At 42.8% G+C, this 22,221-nt stretch overlaps 2 protein-coding genes across 2 annotated transcripts; both read left to right on the forward strand.

Moving 5' to 3' along the window:
- Nucleotides 1-1,884: 1,884 nt before the first annotated feature.
- slc5a1 (solute carrier family 5 member 1) lies at nt 1,885-9,701 on the forward strand. The gene is made up of 15 exons (XM_034602572.1): nt 1,885-2,135; nt 2,752-2,823; nt 3,661-3,765; nt 3,970-4,029; nt 4,191-4,295; nt 4,417-4,522; nt 4,967-5,047; nt 5,156-5,364; nt 6,792-6,927; nt 7,020-7,127; nt 7,214-7,364; nt 7,465-7,633; nt 8,024-8,239; nt 8,357-8,462; nt 8,548-9,701. The coding sequence occupies exons 1-15, from the start codon at nt 1,986-1,988 to the stop codon at nt 8,760-8,762; spliced, it is 1,989 nt and encodes a 662-aa protein (XP_034458463.1). The 5' UTR covers nt 1,885-1,985; the 3' UTR covers nt 8,763-9,701.
- Nucleotides 9,702-13,532: 3,831 nt separating this feature from the next.
- On the forward strand, nt 13,533-22,100 carry rnf208 (ring finger protein 208). Its single transcript, XM_034602573.1, has 2 exons — nt 13,533-14,261; nt 19,966-22,100. The coding sequence occupies exon 2, from the start codon at nt 20,960-20,962 to the stop codon at nt 21,737-21,739; it is 780 nt and encodes a 259-aa protein (XP_034458464.1). The 5' UTR covers nt 13,533-14,261; nt 19,966-20,959; the 3' UTR covers nt 21,740-22,100.
- The last annotated feature ends 121 nt before the right edge of the window (nt 22,101-22,221 follow it).

The raw sequence follows: 22,221 nt of genomic DNA on the forward strand, positions 1-22,221 counted from the left end.
CGTTAAATATGAAATATCTGCTTCTCTTTGGTCTGAGCTGCTGTGTCACTGATTAGTGTCCTGCAGAGACACCTACAGGCGGCTGAGAGTCTTTATAGTTGTACAGATAATAAGGCCTTAGTGTGTGAGGGGGGTGGTTATTTAAAGTTATCATTTCCATTATTTCTTCATCAATTTTACCTTTATTTTAGCATTTTTAGTTTTCCAATGTATTGTTTTTGCAGGAAGCTTCCTCGAATACACAATCAGTACTGATTCTGGTCCAGAGGACAAGAAATGTCCACACACCAGTAGAAGTTCCCACAAACACTTTAATCGCCTCCCATGTTCACTTACAGATTTTGTGTCGATTCTGTCCGGCACCTTGTGCTTTTCCAGTTTGGACGTGTGCTTATATATTGTTTCTGAACCATGCTGTCTTAAAATCAGATTTACAATGGAGGACAACAATTCCACCTTGTGTCCAAAGATGGGTACAACAACAACGACTTATTTCTATGATATATTTGGAAAAACATGATTTAACAGCACAAACTGAACAATCTCATGCACCTATTACTAACATATCTCTCAGAAGATGTTTTCCATTACATGAGCAAAGATGTGTTGACCTCATTCTGATGCATTTGTGAGTCAGCAGGATTAAACAAAAAGCACTGAAACTATTTGCAGCAAACTTGGTGCAGAGGTGGGGCCTGGATCAGGGAAGAACACACTAGACTTTGGTTTGTATGTAAGGTGCAGATCCAGGAATGTTTTTAAAAAAAAAGTTTTTCAGGAGATAATGTTGGAAACTTGATTTCTTTGCATACTTACACATATTTATGGTGTTGAGATCTATGAGTTCAAACAGATCCTTCATTATTTCCATGTATTTATCTATTTGTATAAGTGCGAGACAGACTTGAAGAGATTGCTCGGCCTTGATTGAGGTACAGACAGAGTCTAAACAATGAAAACTGACCGTCATCTTCTCTGTTTATTATTCCCTCAAACTTTGGCCTTTCGAACTAATAAGTAACACAGAAACTCTCGAGTGTATTAAGATGTTTGGTGTTCTTCACTATGGGCGGGAGGAGTCAGGGTTAAGTGCCTTGTATTTGTCATCGAATTACAGTAAATGTGATCGTATTTCCTTATTGGCAGGTCTTAAGTAGAGCTCAAAGGTAAAGGACTTGCTTTGATGGAAAAAATATTCTCATGTATTTGATAATCGTATTTTACAGTCACTCGATACAGCTAATTGATCTATGATCCTACAAACATGAATACATAAAACTATTAATTTATTAATCACCAGGAATTATGTTTTTTTTCTGTTGTATTTACTGACAGAGTCAGTGGGAGGGAGCAGTAAATGTTTGTTATAACACACAGTAAAATGGTTTTACTTCCATTATGAGCTATCTATTCAGTTGTGTTTTAAAAATAGTTTTAAAAACAACACACTTTTATTTTTACAATTTAAAGGAAACTTCTGTAATTACATTTAAATTGAATTAAAATTATTTAAATTTATAACTTTATTAATTTATAATGAATTCAAAATTAAATGATTTAGTTTTAAATTAATTGAATTGAAATTGATTTTAAATTGAACTGAAATGAATTGAATTAAATGGAATTGAATTCTGATGAAGTTTATCTGTAGGTCCTTTGTTCATGAGCCATTTCCTTGTGGGTTAATGTTAAACAGAATTATTTGCTAAAAGGTTAAACATTTTTACATATTTAATTTTCACATGAACACTTATGTTTACTGGCCAGGTTCATATGTACATTCAGATACAACCAAACACCATATCTGGTCATTTATTAGATAACACCCCCCTCTCCTTCCCACACTCATTTACACACATACACACATGCACACACACTCTATCAGGCAGGACCCAGGTACACACAGTCAGTCTGAAGCAGGTGCTTCAGTCAAAGAGGAGCGACTCCAGAAACTCTCCTGTTCTCTGGTCACACTCTCGGCCAAGATGTCTCAAGACTACTTTGGATGGTCCCTCACAAGGAGCAACATGAGGAGCAACACGAGGAGCAACACGACCACTGTGGCCCTGAACAATGCAGCAGATATCTCCGTCATTGTGATTTACTTTCTGGTTGTGTTGGCTGTCGGAGTATGGGTGAGTTGTCCAGTAACATTATTTGAATCCTTCCTGTCTGTGAATAGTTGACTCCTCTTCGGCTTTATGGCTGTGAGAGATTCTGTCTGTTTGGGGCCACGATGGAAAATGTCATTATAATGCTAATAATAATAAAACGTAGCTAAACAAAGTTATAAAGTGATTATGAAAATACATATATTGATAATATGTATTATTTCATCTGTGGGAAAACACAATAAAATCATTATTTATGGGCCGATTTAAGACGCTTCTCACTTTTGAAAACAAAGTTGTCTTAGTACCTTCACAGCAGAAACTTGGAAACAGAACAGAGTTCACTCATATTCTGCAGATATATTATCTTACTTAACAACCTTTAATAATTGTTTTACAGCAGATCAGAGGATTTTAACACTTCCTTTGTTAAATTTGCATCATTTATTGCAATAATTTTACCGAGATTTTAAATTTGCATGTTTCTGCTTTTTTCCTCTTGACCACTTTTACAGCAGCTATGTAATGAAATAAAATGCAATCATTGACAAATGTGCAGGGAGTGTTGGAATATGTGCTGTTGCTTTTCCACATAATAGCATTTATGGTTCCTCTAAAATGTCCCCGTCTCACGTTGCAGGCGATGGTTCGCACCAACCGATCCACTGTCGGTGGCTTCTTCCTCGCAGGGAGGAGCATGGTGTGGTGGCCGGTGGGTAACTCATTGATCAGAGAGCCACTTCCATGGTTGTCAAGGTCAATCTCTTACAGTCAGGACAAAGCAATAACAGCTGCAGAGACACAAGCTTACTGTGCTAATTGGTGGTATGAAATATGAAGCACTAATCAGGAGTGCGTATCATCCGGTGGGCTACTTATTAATTACACTGGTTACGTGACACAGCACAACACACGCTATGGGATGGTGTAACGACTGTGGTGCATCAGCAGGAACAAAGGGATGATGGGACGTCATCATCACTGATATTCATTTACAATTATTAGACAGTGCTATAACTAATCATTAATCAGTGTTAGGGCTAACAAATGCAAATGGCACTTCCCATGACTCTATACACCTTAATGTTAATTAACCTAGAAGAGTGATTGGCAACTCGATGGTATTCCAAGAGAGAAATACACAGTAGGCTTAGACCACTGTCAGTGTTGATGCACTTCACAACATAAATGTGGACTCTGCAATAATGGATGCAACAAAATACATTTACGTAGTTACTGTGCTTGAGTAAATCTTTCATGTATGTGTACTTTAAATATCTGTACTTTCTAATCCACTTGACCACATTACAAAGAATTGTAATCAATAGTTGCAGTTCACTGTGGATTTACGAAGAAAGTACTTCAATTGGCAACACACAAATGAATTAAGTTTGTTCAAATTAAAGTTAACAAGTTAAAATTAACTTAAATTAGACATTTGGTGGGGATAAGGCTACACTTGACAAGTTCCACCTGATGTTTTTGTTGTTTTAAATTTCAGGAAATTGTGCATCTACATCACTTTCATATTTAACGCTGCACTCCACAGATCGGAGCGTCACTATTTGCCAGCAACATCGGCAGTGGCCACTTTGTAGGAATCGCTGGGACTGCAGCGGCCTCAGGAATAGCCATTGGTGGATTTGAATGGAATGTGAGTATAACTGATGTTCCAATTTCCCAACTATCACTTCTTACACAAATGTATTTCTGATCTGTAACACAAATCTGTACATTATCATGTGAATGTCACTCGATTCACAACGTCAGAATTCAATTTTTGCCGTAAATGGTGATTGCTTATTGCTTATATCCTTGTGTGTGTGTGTGCGTTTGTGTATGTGTGTGTGTGTTTCAGGCTCTCATCGTGGTTGTCATTCTGGGATGGATCTTTGTGCCCATCTACATTAAAGCTGAGGTAAACACAACAAATATTTTAGACACAAAAAAACACTCACTTTTTACGCACACACAAATGTATTCCCCTTTCCACATGTGCATTTACATCTGTTGTGAACTGATGTTTGTATTTACAGTTAGAGAGTTCATTTAAACCTTATGATTTGTGGGTGTGTTAAGATCATCACCATGCCCGAGTACCTGAAGAGGAGGTTTGGGGGTCATCGTATTCGCATCTATCTCTCTGTGCTCTCCCTCTTCCTGTATGTCTTCACCAAGATCTCAGTAAGTCACCCTCAGACATGCCCTATAAGCTACCATCACTCAAATGCAATATTTCTATTTCATCCATGAACCAGTGTTGGACATATTGATATAAATTATATGTTTTCTCTTCTCCTCTCAGGCTGACATGTTCTCTGGTGCAATCTTCATCAACCAGGCACTTGGACTGAATATCTACCTCGCTGTTATCATGCTACTATCGATCACCGCCTTGTACACCGTCACAGGTCTGTTCACTCAGGATGCACTCGCTTCCTTTAACTTTTAGTAGACCGACATGAAACTCGTAAACAGCAGCCAGAGGAGTCTTATCTTACTTTCTGAATGGCACCCTGACTGGGGGTAAAGGTAAGGCCATACATAGACATATAGATATGCACACGCTCTTCTCCTGGCCCGTTTATCTGTGGTGTGTTGTTGTGGTTAATTACCCGTGGACTGTGATAAGCAGAGAGTGGCCTTCTGTTGCTGTTCTGTGACAATGAATCCACACATGAGTTTAGTTTCGCAGGTTAAGCAGTGAAACCTCACTTTAGACGTAATGCTGAATTTGGCGAGAAGAATTGGATGATGTATGAACATTAGTTGATTTATTCTCCACAGTGATTTTACTATGTAGATTAGTGGAAATAAATGTTGTTGATTGATAAAGTTATTGTTGTGTATTCTAGGTGGATTGGCTGCCGTGATCTACACAGACACCCTACAGACCATCATCATGGTTGTTGGATCCTTCATCCTTATGGGCTTTGGTAATATTGTATTATTTTGATTTTTATACGTTATTATGACAGGACAAACCCAGTCTGTGACAGAGGAGTAAAAATGTACTTTATTCCACCTTGTTCACATATCTTCAGCTTTCAATGAGGTGGGAGGCTATGAGCGTTTCCAGGAGCGCTACATGGAGGCAGTCCCTTCTATGACGGGTAACATCAGTGCAAGTTGCTACGAGCCTCGGGCGGACTCCTTCCATATTTTCAGGAACGCGATAACGGGAGACCTGCCCTGGCCTGGCCTGGTGTTCGGGCTCACCATTCAGGCCACTTGGTACTGGTGCACTGATCAGGTCAGTCAAGCAAATCGGCCGAGCAGTCAGGGCCTTTGTCTTGTCTTGGGAATTTGGTGAAAATATCTTATGCTAAACAAAGTTTAACAATGTTAAAGAAATTGAAAAAAACAAAAACTCCTGGGTTCCAAATTTTAATGGGTTCTTCCTTGGCACATGTCTCATCCTTCCACCAAGTTTTGAGAAAATCTGTTCGTATCTTTTGCGTAATGCTGCTGACAAGCAGACCAACCAACAATAGCAACCAACACAACCTCCTTCAAGGGCAATACATTTATAAACAATACCACCAATCCACAATCACAATCGCACACACACCGACTCATTCAACTGATTACAGACCATTTGTAAACACATAATGCATCTTTATCTCTCCTGTTTTTGCTGGACCGCACTAAAGTGGACTTAGTTAGCGGGCGGCTGTGGCTGAGGGGTAGAGCGGTCGTCCTCCAACCTGAAGGTCGGCAGTTCGATCCCCAGTCTTCCCCATCTGCATGCCGAAGTGTCCTTGGGCAAGATGCTGAACCCTGAATTGCCCCTCATAGAACAACAAAGTGCTGCTAATAGATGCACTGTATGAATGAATGTGTGTGTGAATGTAAAACTGTACTGTAAAGAGCTTTGAGTGGTCATCAAGACTAGAAAAGCGCTATATAAATACAAAACCATTTAGTTGGCCTGCTTTTAGTTGCCCGATAAGATAAGACGTAAGATACACACATGAACACTTTATGGTCAGTTTCCCTTTATTCTTGTTCAGTTAACAAAGGAGAGTAGCAGTTCAGTGAGCATGTCCGATTGGCGCCTTTGCCTTAAGGGTTGTATTTACTCTGCAAATATTTTGAGTTGAACCTGAGACTTAGATAATAGTTTGGAGTCAACAACCACTTACCGTTGACTGTATAATGGCTCTCTGCCGGAAAACAGTGGATGGCTCTCTCCTGGTTGGGGGTGATTTGCTGCGCCAAGTGAAGGAGTCTGGGTATCGCAGGGTCTGTGTTTCCGTGTGAGGGGAAGATGGAGCTGGAGATGGACAGGGCGCTTGGTACACATCAGCGTCGTACTGTAAGGCAATAATATTGATTTACTGGCCCATCTACATTCCAACCCTCATGGCCACGAGCCCTGGGTAGTGAATCAAAAACGGACAGTTGAGGTGGTTCAGGTATCTAGTCAGGATACTTCCTGGGCACCTTCCATTGGAGGTTTATAGGAGGAGACCCCAGTGTAAACCCAAAACTCGCTGGAGGGACTACATATCCCATCTGGCTTGGTAATATCCCAGGATCCCCCAGGAATAGCTGGAAATGTGGCTGAGGAGAGGGATGTCTGGGAAACCACAATCGAACTGGCTACCTCCACGACACTAGCCGGATAGGCAGAATAAAACGGATGGATGGATAATGGCTCTTTCTTTCTTTCCGTAGGTCATTGTCCAGCGCTGCCTCTCAGCTAAGAACTTATCTCACGTGAAGGCCGGCTGCATCCTATGTGGCTACCTGAAGCTGCTGCCCATGTTCCTCATGGTTTTCCCTGGAATGATTAGTAGGATCCTCTACCCCGGTTAGTGTGTTGTGTTTTCTTTTTTTAAATAACCAATGAATGAAGGATTTAAATAGTCTAAATGGTTGCTGATCTTATTCATTGTATTCTAGATGAGGTTGCGTGTGTGGAGCCAGAACTATGTGAGAAATACTGTGGGGCCAGTGTGGGCTGCACCAACATTGCTTATCCCAAACTGGTGGTGGATCTCATGCCCAATGGTCAGTCGCATGCAAAGCTTTGCCTGATGCCTTTTTCTAAAAGTTATCTACTTCTCCATTTCAATCTGTTATTCTGTCTGTTTCAGGTCTGCGAGGTCTTATGCTGTCTGTGATGATGGCCTCACTGATGAGCTCACTTACGTCCATCTTCAACAGTGCCAGTACTCTCTTTACAATGGACATCTACACTAAGATCCGCCAATCCGCCAATGAAAAGGAACTCATGATTGCCGGCAGGTAAAACAACACGCTCGGGGGTTGTGTTCAATTTGATTTCTGATTATTGTACAAATTCCTAACTGCTACTATTCCCGTGTGTGTGTTTGACTGTGTGTAGAGTGTTTATCTTGGTCCTGATTGGTGTGAGCATAGCGTGGATCCCTGTGGTGCAGTCGGCCCAGAGCGGTCAGCTCTTTGACTACATCCAGTCCATCACCAGCTACCTCACACCACCCATTGCAGCTGTTTTCCTGCTGGCCATCTTCTGCAAACGTGTCAATGAGGCTGTGAGTTTCCATTTCTATTGCATCTTTATTTACACTTGTTATTTGTAAGAGTCCACAACCAAGTCAATGGCACTGTGACACGCTATGGCCGGTTAAGTATTTGGAGTGTTTAATAAGTTAAAGATGTTAGTTTAGGGTGACATGTCGCCTCACAGCAAGAATGACCAAGAAGGGTCATTTGTAATATCGTTTTACTGCTTTTCTGACTCCTTGTGGAATCGAGTGTCTTCTCACAGTAGACCAGATGAATATCATGGACATAATATGTTATATGTTGTAAAAACATGGAAAGCCTTTACATTTGAAATGTGAACACGTAGCCTCTGTTTGATTTTTACATCTATGATCGTCAGTTTAAATCCATGTATCTAAGCTTCTTTCTTTCCTCAGGGTGCGTTTTACGGCCTCACTATTGGCCTGCTCGTCGGCCTGTCCAGGATGATAGCCGAGTTTGCGTACGGCACGGGCAGCTGCGCCAATCCCACCAACTGTCCCACCATCATATGCGGCGTCCACTACCTCTACTTCTCCATCATCCTGTTTGTGGTGTCCTGTATCATCATCCTGGGCATCTCTCTCATGACAAAACCCATCGCAGACAAACACGTACGTGACTGCTGCTGCGAGATAAGGCCAGATGAATCATTGATTTACCCGCAGCCATTTACACAAGGACACTGCCATGACAAACGTTATAAATATTTCGTTTGGTTGTTTTTCTAGCTGTATCGACTTTGCTGGAGCCTGAGGAACTCGACGGAGAAGAGAGTGGATCTGGAGAAGGACGACTGGGTTCAAAACAACGATACTGACTCTTTGGAATTAGAAGGTAATCAGCAGACAGTACATTACATTACAGGCACACACAATTGCACACTGGCTGGTTTTTCTCACAGATTTTTCCCCCGTCCCAGAACCTGAGGAGGATCCCAGCTTCTGCAAGAAGGCAGTGATGCTCTTCTGTGGCCTGGAGCAGAAAAACGCCCCCAAGCTGAGTCCGGAGGAGCAGGCGGAGCTGCAGAAAAAGCTCACCGACACCTCAGAGAAGCCTCTATGGAGGAACATCGTCAACGCCAACGCCATCATTCTCCTGTGCGTGGCTGTTTTCTTCCATGGGTTTTACGGTTAAAGAAACTCAACTCACTCCACTTGCTGTATGGTAATTTATATTTAAGTTACAGGATTTTGCATGAATGTAATGTATGATTAAATATGTATGATTAAATAAAACAGAAAGTATCTCTCGACACAAAACTCTCACGCAAGAACTGCATTCACCTGAATTCTGCTCGTTGCAGTAGAAATGTATTTTGTATATACGACCTTGATCAAATAATCAAAAGGCTTTTAGCATTAGCAATAATGACAACACTTATTCTAACTCAACCCAGTCACCGCTCAGCCACAGCATTAAATCCAGTTTCTAGATCTAATGAGTGTAAATGCTTCTTTATAGTTTACAAAACCCCCCGGCCCCTTTTTCTAATATTATCGTGTTTTATTTCAACATGCTGCCCTAAATCATGGAAAAAGACATCACATGATAGATAAAAAGCCTGTAAATGACATGTAACACATTATAAATGTAGGTTCATGTACAAAATATGGGATTTTTAAATTCCTGACTATTTCTGTATTAGCTGCCTCATTCTACCGAAGGCCTATTTCCCCATTATGTGTGTTCAAAGTCCATGCGTGGTGTCAGCTCTGAGATCTATGCACCACTACAGTTTGTTATTTCAGGTGTTAATGAATAAAAACGTCTCAGGAAACAGAGGTTGTGAATTACTTTGTCACTGTCTGAATTTCTTTACTGCCCCCTGGTGGCTGCTGCTTCAGAACATCTGGTTGAATCTGCTCTCACTCAGGATAAATGCTCCTTCTTTAATGTGCTTGTTAAATCAATGCTGAATAACAAACAGATGATCACTTTTTAATATGCTGCATATCTTAAGAGACATTCACCGTGATGGCTCCATAAATATTTATACCATCTCTTATCGTTTTTCTCTTTTAACCTGTCATAATTCTCCACCAGCTGCATATCACCTAATATCTGTTTGACTCATTAGTGAAACAAGCAGCGGTTAAAGGTCAACATGGAAAAGTGTCTCGCTCTCAACAGTCAGGACACACAGATCGGTTGTGGTGCTGCAGCCACATTAACCCACTGTGATGAGGACTGAGGAGACCAGACAGGATTTGAATTCCTTGAAAATTGCAAAGACTGGATAGTTTGTGAAAGACGAGTGGAAGAGGATACATTACAAGTATTCATGGCTTTTCTTTAATAATAGTAAACGTAAAAAGTATTTCCTTTTCTGTCAGTTTCCATATTCTTTTTTCATTTTATTGGGGTCGGCTCCAAACTATGAGGGTTTTTGTCTACTTGATCCAGAGGTTAAATGTCACCCCACAGGGGCGAGATGATCATTTTCAACATAAGATACACACTATCTCTATTAAGGTTTGGTTACCACCTCTTTGTGATCCTCAAACGATAAGCGGCATAGATGATAGATAGATGGAAAGATGTGTTAACAATACGCCCATTTAAACTCTAAATACAGATAAATTGCAAAAACATTTAAAAACTAGGGTACGTTACATTTTTTCTAATGATACAAAATTGACATAAACACAAATTTATTTGGTTATCCACATGGAAATAATCACATAACCGTACAAATGTTTCCCTGAGACGTCAGAATAAACATCCATCACATGCAATGAGCATCTGCCATACGTTAAAACAATTATAATGATGCAGTTAAAAAGAGAGAAGAAAAACAACAACTCTCTCCCTTCAAATGTTTAAGTGAGGAAATGCACAAACGTTGCAGGAGGTATTTTGTGCAGCCCTGATGTTATGAGATTGAGATAGTGCATCATCTGATTGAAGAATAACACCTTTGAAAAATGTCACAATCATGATACAAGCACAAGTCCATCCTGAACCTTTAAAAACACGTAAAAACCATAGACTGTATATAAAACATGGTGAGACGCCTCCTACTGGCACAAGATGCAACATTACAACATGCAGGTTTTTTCAAAATTAGCCTAACAGCTATAGTGATGTACACATTAATGCATTCAACAATAAAGTATGTAACATTAAATTATTCTGAAATGGTGTATTATGCATGATGAGAACGTTTGGTACTCATACACTTGGATGCCACTGCTTGTGCACTTTTATTTTGATAAGGTTGTGAATGCAGGAGTTAAATGCAGAGTATTTGTGCTCTGCAGCTGAAGTAGAAATCAGGCCTTGTTGACAGAAACATGCCCGAGGCCATTTGGAGCCTCGGTGCATGTGACAGGTCTCATTGTCCCGGCAGCTACAATTATGGAGGTCTTCAATTCCTAATCTCTGAACTGCACTTTTATCTGAAGACGACAGTGGGAATATTATTAAAGGAGAAAACACACTGCAACTTTGTGACTGTGCAACTGTGACTTTGTCCTGCACACACATTTCAGGAATGTTTCGGGTTCACGGTTCAGATGTTTTAATGATTTGTAATGAAGTTGCTCATTCAAGATTTGGAGCCATGTAGGTGTATTGAAAAATAAACAATGCTATGGTCCCGAAAAAGTTTTATTTTGTAGATTTTGTTGTTTTGATCTGGATTAACTTTGTTTTGCTGCTTCAAATAGAATAAAAACCTTGAACATAATTTGTCAACTTTTAGTTATTTCACATGAGAGATTTTCTGTTTATCTTCAAGTTATTTTTCAGAATTTTAATTCGAGTCTGACTTGAGCCAGAAGCAGAATCACTAAGTTCATGACGAGTGTCAAACTCAAAGATGTTTTTTTCTTTTCAACGTTTGAAAGACTTTGATTCTTATTTAATAATTCAGTAGATTTGACTGTAAGCATCCACGCAGCCATAAAACTCAGTGAAAATGTACTTTAATAATTTAATAATTAGTCAACGGCAAAAGGAATAAGTGGCATGAGAGCACAGAGGACTCAAACAACTCCAGAGGCTCCAAAACCCCACACTACATCTTTTATATATATCTGCCATGTGGAAACATTAAACAAGACGTTGTGGTTGGTGGGGTTTATTCGGTTGTAGGCTCCTCACTGTGAGGCCACGCTGATCAAACAGCCTCTAACTCTGGACAAAACCACGCGATTCACTGTGTGTGAAGAAAACAAGTTTGGACTTTACCTGGAGGTTTGTTTCTCTTTTCTGTTCCTAAAAATAGGCTCAACACATCCTGCACCAGACTGTCCACCATGCACACACAGAGATGAACCACAAAGCTGAATGTGACTCCAAATGATAAGCTAATGCAGCATCACTGGGATAAGTAACTGTTTTGTAGTTAGTGAATATTACATTTGAATCCCTGTAACACATTTATACACTTTATGAAACATTTAAGAATTTTCAAAAGGTGGTTTTAAATCACACTTTTATGACATTTTTTGCAGAAATAGACATTTTGTTTATTAATGTCCAGAATTTGTCAAGAAATACAAGTTCTCTTCTGAAGACATATTTAACATTTATCATTTAATGTCTGTTTATACAGAAGCTACAATACTAACACACAAACAATTATTACAACATCATAGTGTGTTATAAAACATGTATTACATTACTTATCAAAGTAAAGTGTTGCTTTATCTTAAAATAACTAAAAAAACATTACTGCAAGACATTAATAAGGAATATATTACTTCACACTTCGTCTTAAAAATTATGATGAACATGACATATTTACCTAAGAAAGGCTGCGGGGTAAAATAAATGAGAACATAACAGAAAACTGAACAGCAAATAACCACAGTTGGAGGAACTCAGATTACATCAGTGATGTGTTGAGCTGATTCTGTGGCTCTTTCACAATCATCTCACTTCTGAGAAGTCTGAAGATCTTCAGAAGAGTTTAGTGAACTAATACACAGACAGCTGACTTCTCAAACTAATCTAACATGCAGCTATTTGGTGTTCAGATGTTACAGCCGGTAACTTATTGCTTCCATTACATTATGCGTGTCATGGCCACATTATGTAAACAACCGTCTTACAATGACTGACAGATCACAACAGCATTTGATCAGATGATTATTTATTGGTCAGCATGGCGGCTCCATCCAGCAGCAGATACAAAAACCCTCATTATGCAACATCGCTGCATGTGCAGATCTGTGGTGGGAGCTTATGATGCTGCCTTCAAGTCAGCGAGTGAATTTATAGAAACTCGGCCGTGTCAGATTTAGCAGTCAAGTCAAGGACGACTGAATGCAAATGACACCTCTCTGCTGTACTGTTCACATTTTGTGCTTTGAGGCCGAGCTTGCAGGAATCCATTTCCAGGCCTCGACAAAAATAAATACACAAAGCATGTCGTCGGTGCTGAATGCGATGGGTCTGTTGTTGTTTTTTGCTGCAGCCTCCAGTCAGCATCCTGACAGAAAATTAATTTGAGAGTGAATTTATGTTTTGTTTTCATTTTCTGAGATGAGCTGCACAGTGTAGATTAGATCTATTTGCTCCTTAACTTCCTGTGTGTCTGGCTGGTGTGTGCAAAACTGTGCGTGTGTGTGTGTGTGTGTGTGTGTGTGTGTGTGTGTGTGTGTGTGTGTGTGTGTGTATGTGTGTGTGTGTGTGTGTGTGTTGATGCATATGTTCATTGGGGGAGGTGGGGTGGGTGGGTAGCATAGTTGACGTTCCTCATCGGCTGAAATATTTTCTCTGGCAACCAATAACAGTGATCCTGTCTGCAGAGCCACTGCAGTGTGTGCTGCAGTGAGAGAGAGTGGATGAGAGAGAGAAAGAGAGGGAGTGTGTGTGCGTGTGGATGAGAGAGAGAGAGAGAGAGAGAGAGAGAGAGAGAGAGAGAGAGAGAGAGAGAGAAGAGGGGGTGGGGAGGCAAAAACAAGCCACATGCAGAAGGAGGGAGCCAGAAGCACAGAGACAGAGAGGGAGAGCGTGTGCGAGCGTGCATGTGTGTGTGTGAGTGCATGTATGTGTGAAAACACTGCGCATGTGTGACTGTGAGGCGCACTGACTGAAGCAGACAGAGGAGGACGAAGAGGAGTAATGAACGGCAGCTGAGGCGAAAGGAGAGGGACAGAAGGAGAGGAGGTGTTTCACTGAAGACCAGAGGAAAGAGACGGGCAGACAGAAAGAGAGAGAGAAGCAACACAGATCCTCAAGTCACTGCACAAAAAAAGGCAGAATAATTTAAGCTCAGCAGGAGAGAGAGAATAGAGGGATGGAGGGAGAGATACCAGAGGGAGACGAACAGCCACAGCTCATCAGAGGAGGAGTGAGGGCGGGAGAGTGAAGGACGAAGGTACCAGGGAGGAGAGGAGAAGATGCAGAGCTCGACGAAAGCAGACATGACGCATCCACCTTGCAACAGCCTCCTCCATCTTACTTCCCCTCCATCTTTTCCTGCCCTCGCTGCTGCTCGCCGTTCACCGTGCTAGAGCCAAATGGGCAGAGGAGCGCATCCTCCCTCTGGCAACACATCCCCCTGAACAAAGAGACAGAGAAGCTTGGGTTTATCATCACGGGGCAGCATCAACAACATCGACAAGGACTGGAAGAGGAGGGCTGGAGAAAGGACTGGAACAAGACGAGTGTGTAAGCAGACAGGTGAGGATGAGGAGAGGCGTGTTCATCTTCATATTCTGTATCTGTGTCATCCGTATGTTCCAGATGTGCGACGCATAGGGCTCCTCTGAGTGTGTTGCATACTGACATCTATTCCTCCCTCTTTGTGAAAGGACGCAATAGACAATCTTTGCCGTTTGCTTTGTTGCTCTGAGCTGGGATTTACATGGTTGTTGCATCATGGCCGTCCATTTTGCAGACACACACACACACACACATGGCTGCATGAATGGCGGCATACGTGCCCACACACACCTGCACCACCCTCTTATCTGAGCAGACAAATAGAATGGTTTGAATGTGCAAACAGGCCGTGATGATGCATGAATGTGGGTGCGGATTGGTGTCATGTAGGTGTCACGTCCACAGCGGTTATGACATTTGACAGAACTCTGCACACACACAGTGGGGGGGCGGGGGGATGGGACGAGGAGGGGAAGGTGGGGGGTGACAGGGACAGGGCAGGAACGGCCTGTTCTGTAGTTGTCAGCAGGCATCTCTGTGTTGGCCATACATTGGCGCTGCAGTGAGAGTGCTGGGTACACCACGCTGCGATTGCATAACTGCTGCTCCCCCCCCCCTCCCACAGGCTCAAGCTGCTGCTCCATCTCACACTGTGCTGAAAATTTTAGCCACCTCACCTCTATCCCCCTGATGACCCCACCCCCCACCCCCTGTCGAGTCATGCAACATCAACAACCGAGCGCTGAGACAGCCTCCTCCAAATATGAAAATCAATCACCTCAGTCAGTCAAGTCACCGGTGCTTTTGCAGAGCTGAGCCTCTCCCTCATTAATCTTCCACGAGGTCTGTGTCGGGCGCAGAGATGCTGGTTATCGCTCACGTTTTCCTGCCTGTGTGCAGCTCTGCCATGTTGCTGTGGGGGCAACTCAGACGAGAACAAAGAGCACTTGAGTTGTAATGAATCGTTAGGCAAAATGGCCGATGTCTGCCATGAATGAACGCAACCTCCCCACACGCCCACCAGGCAAAAACACAAACACTGGACTGCAGGTGTACAGTGCACGTGTTGCAGGTGATGACAGTGTGACGGACTATATACATCGTCCCCCTGAGACAAACATTATATCTGGAGTCAGAATGTACTTTAATGTGCATCAGCCTGAAACCAACCTACTGTAACATGTGCATGGGATTTATTCTGCAGAAAATGATGGTGTACAAAGAGTCTTTGCATTTTAAGTTTTGTATATTACATCTGCAACATACGACTACAAAAAAAGCAGAAAGAGAAAAACCAACAAGATACAGAGCTGCATCTCTCATGTGCAAATAACATCAGCGTGCATACAAACAATTCACAATACTTCCCTAAATCCCTAAAAGCAACATGATTGCCACAGAGAGGAGATGCGGCCGGCAACCCTACAAAAAAAATCTGGGGATTTGTTCCCAGATTACGCAAAATAAGTTATGTAATCAAAAATATAGAGCATTAAAAGCCCACACGGACTCGAGCAGCTCTGTGGTGGCAGATGTTTTTTACCAGCCAAGGCACGAATGTGGATACACATCTCGACATAGCTGGCATACCTGACATACTGCAGGTATGTGGTGTGCGGGGGCGCAGAGACCCCGGACCCCTCTGCTCTGATCGAGAGGCAGATTTTCATTCAGAGGAAAGAGGGAGAGGGAGAGAGAGAGAGAGAGAGAGAGAGAGAGAGAGAGAGAGAGAGGGAGGGAGGGAGGGATGCATGCAGACTCATGTGCAGGGTCTGTATGACTCATTCAGAACATGGTGCCCTTCTCCTGCTCTTCGATTTGCACAGGTGGAATCAATTCATTGAGATTGTGTGTGTGTGTGTGTGTGTGTGTGTGTGTGTGTGTGTTTGAGAGAGAGAGAGAGAGAGAGAGAGAGAGAGAGAGAGAGAGAGAGAGAGAACACAGTGGGTGTGTGCAAGGCCTGTTCCTGGCGTGTGGAGCATGTTTGTATTTTCCTCTCCTGCAGGTCAGGTGTGTGTGTGTTTAATCAGACAGCGGTAAATCTAGACTGACTGATAGTGTGCACGTTCAGAAATATTCCTCTTCTTGGCTCCTGTCTGCTTGTTATCAGTTTGTTTGTGCGTCCACTGGAATGTAAAGGGTGGTTCCGTGTACGTGATGGGAGTATGTCTGAGGGTGAGAATGTTCTAGGTGGGACACGCGCTTGTGTGTGCGTGTGTGTGCGTGTGTGTGTGTGTGTGTGTGTGTGTGTGTGTGTGTGTGTGTGTGTGTGTGTGTGTGTGTGTGTGTGTGTGTGTGTTTTAATGGCATGAGGAATTCGCTGCTCAGACAGACTCTTCTGACATCCCTGTGGTCAGCTCTCCTCTTCCTCCTCTTGCTTGTGATGACGAGGTCAAATGCCTGCCATGATTTCATTAGTGTGATAATTCCTCTGCAGGGAGAGGAACCAGAGATATGTACACACACACACACACAAACTCACACACACATACACACACACACACACACACCCTCTCATGGTGCAGCAGTTTTAACTGTGGTAATATGATGGCTGCATGGGCCCGAGATGAGCTCCTTACGTAACCGGAGAGAGGGCTTGTGTTGATGAGGAGGAGGCTGCGCCAAAGTGGGCCCATCAGCAGGTCGTCTGCATCAGTTATCAGCCCTTTTCATAGCACTGTCACCAAATTAGAGGGTAATTTTAGCTGCTTCATCTCCCCCAGGCTCAAAGGCTCCTCTCATGCAGTCTGGCTGCTTTATCAACTCGAACCTATCGGCCAGGATCAGACTGAAGTATTCTCACAAAAGCTGTTTACAACCACAAAAAACAGCTGAACATATAATATCTGATAGAGAGAGATGTGAATTTCCTTCATGGGAAAACAACAGTCCACCTGATGTTGGATATAAGGACACTATATATTACTATCTAAGAGTTTTAAAAACTGTAAACTAAATATAAGTCGGAAAAAAATATAATATAAATACAACATATTATATATAATATAGATTTTTTTGACTATATACACTGATAACAAAATATCTGCAATAACAGTGGAAGGTGTGTGATGCAGCAGATTCTTTAGTCTATGTTTAGTTTTTTTTGTAAAGTTTGAATTAATTTGGAAAAACTCACACATTCCTCAACAATTTAATATAATATATTTTAGGTCATCATTTTGAATCATTTGATGCTGATGTTATCATTATAAGTACTAAATGATATATTTTGAATGCCTTATGTTGATGAATACAAAAATGTATAAATACAAAACAGTTTGATGGAGCCAGAACTATCAAACTGTGAATTATCCAAACACAAGCAAAACCTTTTCTAAATACAACAATGACTTTATTTTTATCTGTAAACATCTGATCATAGAAATAATAAATAAGACTAAGAACCTGTTCAGGCATGAAACACCAACACATCGGACAGGTTTAGATACACTGTGGCAAAGAGACACTGTGATCAGCAATTTTAGTATTTTCTTTAGATGTTCTAACATTTGTTCTAGCTATACATATCCAACAAGTGATTATTAATTTCAGGATGTTTTGTTCCCACCAGATCAGTCAGCATTTGTGTAGTGATATCAAATTCACAATCATCTTCGATTGTTCTCTGGTGATGCAGGAAAGATTTGGTCTCACAGCCAAATCCATAACTGTGAAATGGATTCTAAAGATATTTTCCAGTTTCTGTTCTAGCTTGGGCCTGCTAGGGAATCATAAAAACATTCTTGATGGTGGTTTCTCAAAAATGTCTTGCGTAAATATCCTCTGACAGCAACAAGAGGAGATGCACCTGGGTGAAAATGATTTAATATTTATCTTTGTAGCTGATTCCTCTGCAAATGTGTGTGAAAATGTGCATGCAGCGGGATGAGAAAGAAAAAGGAGGCTGTTTTTAGTGTTGCAGCACTGCAGGGATGCAGAAACCCAATAGGTGACTCTATGTGTTTGAGTGTGGAAACACGTCGAGAGATTCAGACAGAAAGAAGAAAGGGGACAAACAAACGTCTGCCTCAGCTTCACATATATGTGCTCAGTGCGTCACATGAACATAATCGACCAAACCACTCGGGACTGTTACATCTCTCTCATTCAATCTTGCAGGTTGAGGGCAGGAAACCACTGAGAGGTGCGTAGATAAACAAACCATAAATAGAAACCTGGACCAGTGCTGCGCTCGCTCCCTCTTTCTTTCTCTCTCCATCTCCGCACCATGTAGGTCACCTCCTCTGCTCGGTTCTTTTATTTCTCCCTCTAATGAATCATCGCTCATGACAACCGTGCGCTGAATGAGAGATGTGTCATCCTCCCTCTTGTGTTGTTTGGCAGCTATTGTTTTGGTCATGCTAAAAACTCGTTCTCTCTCATAAACCCACACACAGTTTGACACAGGCCCTGCACGCAAAATTAAAAACCTGTTCCCACTCAGGCCAGAGAGGAACTGACGCAACTCGCGACGTGATTGAGTGTTGTCAGGAAGCAGCAGCCGTGTCGAGAGCAGGGCCGCAACGTGTGTCACAATCACCTGCTCTGAAAATACAGTGTGTGGTGGACGTTGTTTGTCAATTTAGTCTTAATCAGCTTAAATCCTGCATTAAGGCTTGATTTTTACAATATTAGTGTCTTGCTCGTGCTCAGGAAAAGATGATTTCCAAACCAAGCACATCATATCATCAACAGAACGACAGAACTACGGAGCAAATTAATCTTAACCCTCCTTTCAGAAGTGCAGCAGTGGGAAGGGAGGACGCTGCAGGTTGAGTATGATTGACACAGACCCAAGCAATACATGTATTTTTTTAAATATACATCAGTGTGATAAGAACTACCGTAAAGGACAAAAAACATTATAATAATTTTAGCCTATACTTTGACTTTTTAGTTTGGTCCATGCCCTATCCACTAACATGGAGGAGATAGGGTTCATGACATATACTGCAGCCAGCCACTAGGGGGTGAGACACCTTGGCTTCACCTTTGGGGAGCTGTTATGTCGTCCATATTAACAGTCTATGGTCTCAACATATGCTTCATATGACCACACCTTTTATTTGTGTTATAGGAAAGAAAAGTAAAATTTGTTTCCACCACTGTGTCAAGGAAAATGGTAAAGATTAGAAATAATATTTTTGACAAAACGTTTGCTGCCCCCTTGACCCAGAACCTACTGACCAAGCGTGACTAAAAATATTTTCATTATAGAAAACTAACATCTCAAAGCCTGTATTCTGTCGTTACTAAGTTTAGCAAGTCCTCCATGTTTGTATATCATTTGTGTTCCATGTTAAGTGCCATTGAAATTCAGCAAAACTAGAAAATGTTGGTACAGTGGCCAACACTGTCACCACGCAGTTCCAATCCCGGTTTGCCAAAAGGACGTTCTGTGTGGAGTTTACATGTTCTCTTTGTGTCTGCATGGGTTTTCTCCAACTGGGCTTCATCCCACAGTCCAAACACATCCAGATTATGGTCAGGAGATTAGAAGACTCTCAATTGTCTGTGTCTGTGTGAATGAGTTTGAACGAGTGTACGTTGGCCCTGCGATACGTTAGCGACCGCCTCTTGTCTGATGTCTGCTGGGATTGGCTCCATCACCCCCATGACCCTCCCAACAGTATAGATGATGGAAGGATAACAAATGTGTTTATAAGGGCAGAAATTTGTATTTGATATTAACTATATCTTCCTTTTTTAACTGTTTTCACAGGTGGATTGACCAAAGGAATCAGTTATCAAGTCGGACTCACTGAAAAAGGGAGACAAGCACAGAGGCACCTTTCTGACCGTTACCACTTCTGCTGCTCGGGTGGGAGGACTGTTTGAAAACCAGAAAGAAGAAACACCCTTCACTCCCACCTTTGAGGAATTCAGGAGTCTTGGAGCTCATTCCAACAGCTCTCTGGAACACTATAGGAAACCTCCCAAGAGAAGACCTCCCTCCCTCTTATCAACGAGACACCGGGAGGGGTCGCACAGGGTCACCTGACCCAACTGGACCAAGAGCAAGGAGAAAGAGGTTGTTCTCATTTTCAGAGAAACAGACTCGCAGCCAAACACAAGGAAGTTCAGCGAGTGTTTTAAGTGAGACACATGTAAAGGCAAGAGTTTCCCTTGGCAGGCCACAGGATCTAGTTAGAGACAACAGACTTCTTGGACTTTTCTGAACTGCCTGTATTCAACCCCTCACTCCCTCCCCCCCTCTGTGAACGCAGAAACCCACCACCCTGTACTGTATGTATATATGAGCATCTGTGTGCATATGAGATTATTTATTGATGTTCACCGAGTGAGAACATATCTTTGTGCTGAAGTTCTAACTGTCCATGTGTGTGAATATTTGTTTCTGTAACTAGACATCAGAGACAGCACAAGAAACTATCTTAAAGTCGCCAACACTGGTTCGGTTCTGTAAGCCGGACTGTTAAATCATCCACATATAAGCTGTGACAGTGTGAGAGCTGCAGGTTGTGCTGCTCTGGCGGAGCTCCACTATCTGTCTTCCCCTCATAAAGACTCAGGCTGACAGGGACGTACACCAGGGGGGGTCTCTGAGGGAAAACATGGAGGCAACCATCCGTCCCCATGTCCCCTCAAATGGCTGACTTCAGACAAGGAGCCCAATCCGTTTCCCCCTGTGCAGAACCAGGCAGGGGCGTCAAGCGCTGATCTCTCTCTCACGACCACCTCCACACAACGTGTGAATGTCCTGCCTCAGGCGTCCGACCGTCACCATCCCTATGGACACCGTCAAGATCATCCAGTCGGAGAAGTTCCCCAGAGAGTGCCCCGTGCCCGTCACGCAGCCACGCTATGCCCCGCCCCCCAGAGTGGCGTGGGACGGCGGAGGCGAGGGCGAGATAATCGTCAACCAGGCCTGCAGCGACCTGACCCTGGACATAACAGTGTCTCCCAGGCCAATGGTGTCCACCCCGGCCCCCGTGACGCGCAGGGAGCAGAGCTTCCTGGCGCAGCGCAAAACCAGTGCCAACGAAATCTGCTACCACCAGTTCCAGTACAAGATGGAGGACGTCATAGTCAACCAGTACGTGCTACGCTCCTCCTCCACCTCCTCTTCCACTTCCTCCTCGTCCACCTGCTCGGGACCCGTCATGCCGTGCGAGCCCCTGGACTGCCCCACCTGCGGCCACACCTACAACTTCACCGGCAAGCGTCCACGCATCCTCTCCTGCCTGCACTCGGTGTGCGAGGAGTGCCTGCAGATCCTCTACGAGTCCTGTCCCAAGTACAAGTTCATCTCATGCCCCACGTGCCGGCGCGAGACGGTGCTTTTCACTGACTATGGCCTGGCTGCTCTGGCCATCAACACCAGCATCCTGAGCCGCTTGCCCTCTGACCCCAACGGGCCCGTGCAGTGGGGCGGGGACGCCGACCGCAGCTGCTACCAGACTGTGCGCCAATACTGCCAGTCAGCCTGCACCTGCCAGATAGCCAACCCCTTGTCCTCCTGCGGTATCATGTAGGCAAGGGGGGGCACTGCAGGTATGACTCGACGTTGGCCCCCCAACACCACTCTTATCGTCTATAAGCTCGACCCTTTCTGCCAATTCCTTCCCCCTCACACACACATACAGTAAATAAATCCCTCCACAGATGTTATCTCTATATATTTAATAGCACAGATGGATGCTATGTGGGACTAATGGATGCTGGTGGTTCGATAAATAGTAAATACATGTATTTTATGTATGGACTGGAATCCTATTCGCCCTCTCTTGTTTGGTTGGACGTGTTTGTCATTGACATCTCTTTACATGGGAATGCCAGGGGAGGTCTATCCCCCCCAACCTCGGTGAATAAAGATTAAATAATGATAAAAGGAAACGCTGTGTGGCCTGGACTTGTTATACGTCAAACGAGTGATTACAGCTGAAGATTACAGCCTTTTCTTCCTCTAATTTATTATTAGTAGTATTTTGTGACTTCAATATTTGTCTGGGGAAAG

This window comes from Hippoglossus hippoglossus, chromosome 12, assembly GCF_009819705.1.
Source record: "Hippoglossus hippoglossus isolate fHipHip1 chromosome 12, fHipHip1.pri, whole genome shotgun sequence".
Classification (NCBI taxonomy): domain Eukaryota; kingdom Metazoa; phylum Chordata; class Actinopteri; order Pleuronectiformes; family Pleuronectidae; genus Hippoglossus; species Hippoglossus hippoglossus.

Bases quoted from the DNA above. Each gene is read 5' to 3' on its own strand.
- slc5a1 (XM_034602572.1), top strand. From the start codon at position 1,986: ATGTCTCAAGACTACTTTGGATGGTCCCTCACAAGGAGCAACATGAGG. The intron at 3,766-3,969 runs GTGAGTATAACT...TGTGTGTTTCAG, and splicing joins TTGGTGGATTTGAATGGAAT to GCTCTCATCGTGGTTGTCAT. The intron at 8,463-8,547 runs GTAATCAGCAGA...CCCCCGTCCCAG, and splicing joins TGACTCTTTGGAATTAGAAG to AACCTGAGGAGGATCCCAGC.
- rnf208 (XM_034602573.1), top strand. From the start codon at position 20,960: ATGTCCTGCCTCAGGCGTCCGACCGTCACCATCCCTATGGACACCGTC.